The sequence below is a fragment of the Pecten maximus genome, chromosome 6 (assembly GCF_902652985.1).
Source record: "Pecten maximus chromosome 6, xPecMax1.1, whole genome shotgun sequence".
Lineage (NCBI taxonomy): Eukaryota > Metazoa > Mollusca > Bivalvia > Pectinida > Pectinidae > Pecten > Pecten maximus.
In genome coordinates, this window is record NC_047020.1 from 35,351,787 (window position 1) to 35,356,311 (window position 4,525).

Here is a 4,525-nt window from a genome sequence, read left to right on the forward strand (position 1 = left end):
AGCTGATGTGTCTTCCACGTGCTGGCATAACACTTAAGGGCAATAACATCAAACCCTAGACTTCTCTCCTTAGAGAGCTCTAGCGGTTGGAATACGCAGATTTCCAAACGAACAACTAACTGTTGCGTAGACGCGTCGTCATGGATACGGCAAATCCAATCAAAACAATGAATTCAGCTACATTGAGCAAGATATACAAATATTGAAACCATTAAGTTTGAGGAATTTTATAGCTTCATGTCGGAATGGATTTTGTCTGCAGGTTTAAGTCATAAAAGGACAAGACAACCTACTAAATTTAAACCGGAAGTATGTCGGATCTGTATCCCAAACTTTTAGACCGAATACATGTCGTGTGTATCGCATGACTTCATTTAACGGAAACGACTCCGTCTGCATAATGGCTTTCCTTTTTAACTCGCCATCACCAGATTGTGGGATTTTCGTTAGTGGCCAATCGTACATCGTCCGTCGTCCATCGTCCATCGTCCGTCGTCCATCGTCCGCCATAAGTCGTCCATCGTCCATCGTCCGTCATATATCGTCCATCGTCCGTCATACATCGTCCATCGTCCGTCATAAGTCGTCCATCGTCCGTCATACATCGTCCATCGTCCGTCATAAGTCATCCATCGTCCATCGTCCGTCATACATCATACATCATTCATCGTCCATCGTCCATCGTCCGTCATACATCGTCCATCGTCCGTCATAAGTCGTCTATCGTCCATCGTCCATCTTCCATCATACATGTACATCGTCCATCGTCCATCGTCCATCATACATCGTTCATCGTCCGTCGTACATCGTCCATCGTCCATCATACATCGTCCATCATCCATCGTGCATCGTCCATCATACATCATCCATCGTCCATCGTCCGTCGTACATCGTCCATCCGCCGTAAACAATCCGTCTCATCGCTATTTCTTGAGAACCACCGAAAGGGCTTTTTCAAACTTCAGATGTATGTTCTCCTTAGTCCCTAGGTATGCCCATTTAATTTCAAGTCTGATCCGGAAAACAAAATGGCCAGTTTTTATTCCGACAGTAAAAGTTTTTTTTTGTTTTTTTGTTTTTGTTATTTATTTCATAAGGAGTACTTGAATGATTTTTCTCAAACTTTATACGTACATGTACGTTTCTTTTGGTTTCTAGCTGAGTCTATTTTTTAGTCTTATCAAGTTGAATTTTATTATTGCTGCTTCTAATTCACAAAAACTTCTTCACAAATATCTCATGGATATCATATGTTGGTTCCCCTTTTTATTAAAGCACTGGAATAGAGGACAGATAATATATCAATCAAGAGCTTTCAATAGTGAGCACCAAAATCACTCTGGAATCTCTTGTTCTCAAACTACAGCGGTACATGTAGACTCCATTGATTCCTAGATGTGTCGATTCAATTTAGAGTCTGATTAGAAAAGAAAATGGCCGAATGTGGCCATCTTGAATTTTGACATTTGAAGTTTCATGAGCAGCACATGCAAAATGTAGGAATGATTGTCTTGATTTCTACGGTGCCAAACCAAGTCTAATATAGGGGGAAAGTAAATGGCCGACAGGCGGTAATCTTGAAATTCGAAAATTGAATTTTGTTTTAACAATTTCTTGATAAGTGTATTGAGCATATTTTTCAAACTTTGTAGGCAGGTTTCCATAGTCCCAGCTGTGCATATTTAATTTTGGCTCTGATCGGAGACACAAATTGCCACAAGACGCCCATCTTACGATTGAACATTTAAACTTTGTTATGACTATTTCTTGCGAAGTTCTTGAAATATATTTCTCAATCAATTATATAGGTTCCCCATAGTCCCCGCTGTCAATTAAATTTTGACTCTGATCGGGGATATAATGGTCACGAGACGTCCATCTTTATATTTAATAGCTGAACTTTAGTTCTTGAGAAGTTCTAGAAGGATATTCTTCAATCAATTATATAGGTTCCACTTAGTCCCTTGTTCTGACCGTTCAATTTTGAGTCTGATCCAGAAAGCATTATGGCCGATAGGCGGCCATCTTATACATTTGTATTTTGATAGTTGAAATTCATTATTGGTATATTTTTGCTTTTGAAGAACTGGAGGTTTATTTCTAAAATCTTATATGTATGTTCTCCTTGGCCCCTAGCGGCGCCCGTTCAAATTTTAGTCTAATGGAAAAAATAAAATGTCCGACAGGCGGCCATCTTGTATTCTATCAGTTGATGTTTGTTATGGCTGTTTTTCAGAATGTTCTGAGATTTTCCTTACACTTCACAAGAAGGTTTTCTTTGTTATCAAATGATTAAGAGGAAAAGGGGAATGAAGAGAAAAGGAAAAAAAGTCAGTCTTACATAGAATCAATAAATCACTTCCCTTGTTACCAAAGTATGAAAATAGAGAAAAAATCATAAAACGAATCAGGTTCTTACAATGGTGAGCGCCAATATCACACTTTGATCTGTTGTGTATTTCTCATATTATGAATATACAATTTTTTGTTAAATATATGACTGATTGAAATATCGCCAGGTTTTAACCTCTTCTGGAAGCTCAACATGATATTTTCAGAAATTTTCATTAAAAAAAAAGAAGAAAAAAAGAAAGAAAGAAAAAAAGCATTTCTGATGGAGTAGACAGCGTTCGTGAATGTGTTGATGGGACGTTACACAATAACAAGTCACGTTCGTTATAACTGCCGGGGGAATCGTTATAATACAAACCATAAGTTAAACATGGCTGCAAGTGTCCGTCTCAGATCCACGACCACTTCTCAATTAATCGATATATCGCTTCTCTCAGCATTGGCCCCCTTACCGCAGGTCTGGTTCTCTCAGCATTGGCCCCCTTACCGCAGGTCTGGTTCTCTCAGGATTGCCCCCCTTACCACAGGTCTGGTTCTCTCAGCATTGGCCCCCTTACCACAGGTCTGGTTCTCTCAGCATTGGCCCCCTTACCACAGGTCTGGTTCTCTCAGCATTGGCCCCCTTACCGCAGGTCTGGTTCTCTCAGGATTGCCCCCCTTACCACAGGTCTGGTTCTCTCAGCATTGGCCCCCTTACCACAGGTCTGGTTCTCTCAGCATTGGCCCCCTTACCACAGGTCTGGTTCTCTCAGCATTGGCTCCCTTACCACAGGTCTGGTTCTCTCAGCATTGGCCCCCTTACCACATGTCTGGTTCTCTCAGCATTGGCCCCCTTACCACAGGTCTGGTTCTCTCAGCATTGGCCCCCCTTATCACAGGTCTGGTTCTCTCAGCATTGGCCCCCTTACCACAGGTCTGGTTCTCTCAGCATTGGCCCCCTTACCACAGGTCTGGTTCTCTCAGCATTGGCCCCCTTACCACAGGTCTGGTTCTCTCAGCATTGGCCCCCTTACCACTGGTCTGGTTCTCTCAGCATTGGCCCCCTTAACACAGGTCTGGTTCTCTCAGCATTGGCCTCCTTACCACAGGTCTGGTTCTCTCAGCATTGGCCCCCTTACCACAGGTCTGGTTCTCTCAGCATTGGCTCCCTTACCACAGGTCTGGTTCTCTCAGCATTGGCCCCCTTACCACAGGTCTGGTTCTCTCAGCATTGGCCCCCTTACCACAGGTCTGGTTCTCTCAGCATTGGCCCCCTTACCACAGGTCTGGTTCTCTCAGCATTGGCCCCCTTACCACAGGTCTGGTTCTCTCAGCATTGGCCCCTTACCACAGGCCTGGTTCTCTCAGCATTGGCCCCCTTACCACAGGTCTGGTTCTCTCAGCATTGGCCCCTTACCACAGGTCTGGTTCTCTCAGCATTGGCCCCATTACCACAGGTCTGGTTCTCTCAGCATTGGCCCCCTTACAACAGGTCTGGTTCTCTCAGCATTGGCCCCCTTACCACAGGTCTGGTTCTCTCAGCATTGGCTCCCTTACCACAGGTCTGGTTCTCTCAGCATTGGCCCCCTTACCACAGGTCTGGTCTGGTTCTCAGCATTGGCTCCCTTACCACAGATCTGGTTCTCTCAGCATTGGCCCCCTTACCACAGGTCTGGTTCTCTCAGCATTGGCCCCTTACCACAGGTCTGGTTCTCTCAGCATTGGCTCCCTTACCACAGGTCTGGTTAAAACAATAAAACAAATATGTTGACGGTATGTAACAGTAAGTTTGAGATACAGTGTTAGTTTTTGCTTTGAAAAGGTACAATCTTAATACTACCTAAATGACATCTTCTTTATTTCTGTAACATAAAAACATGCTAATGTTACTAGTATCAGATGTGTATTAACAGGTATATTGAAGACTTTTAAACACTATCATACTCCAGTACACCATTACTGACAACAACCCTCCTTTGGTACAGATACATGTAGCTAGATTATTGATTTAATATCGGTCGGTATCTGACGATGAACTTTGCTTCCATCGGCGACTTCCTTGAAATATATATTTTTCTATAAGGTGAAATCTGTTTATCTTTATATTGCAATCAAGTAGTTAAAGTGACATAATACTTTCTTTTGATACCGAAAATACTTTCATCAGTTGTCATTTTAGAAATGGGCTCGGTAG

At 42.8% G+C, this 4,525-nt stretch overlaps 1 protein-coding gene across 1 annotated transcript; it reads left to right on the plus strand.

Moving 5' to 3' along the window:
• The first annotated feature begins 2,309 nt into the window (after window positions 1–2,309).
• On the plus strand, window positions 2,310–4,088 carry LOC117330162. Its single transcript, XM_033888382.1, has 2 exons — window positions 2,310–2,330; window positions 2,790–4,088. The coding sequence occupies exons 1-2, from the start codon at window positions 2,310–2,312 to the stop codon at window positions 4,086–4,088; spliced, it is 1,320 nt and encodes a 439-aa protein (XP_033744273.1).
• The last annotated feature ends 437 nt before the right edge of the window (window positions 4,089–4,525 follow it).

Coding starts and splice junctions, on each gene's coding strand:
- LOC117330162 (XM_033888382.1), top strand. CDS start 2,310: ATGAAGAGAAAAGGAAAAAAA. Junction 2,331..2,789: donor TGAAGAGAAAAGGAAAAAAA/GTCAGTCTTACA, acceptor CGCTTCTCTCAG/CATTGGCCCCCTTACCGCAG.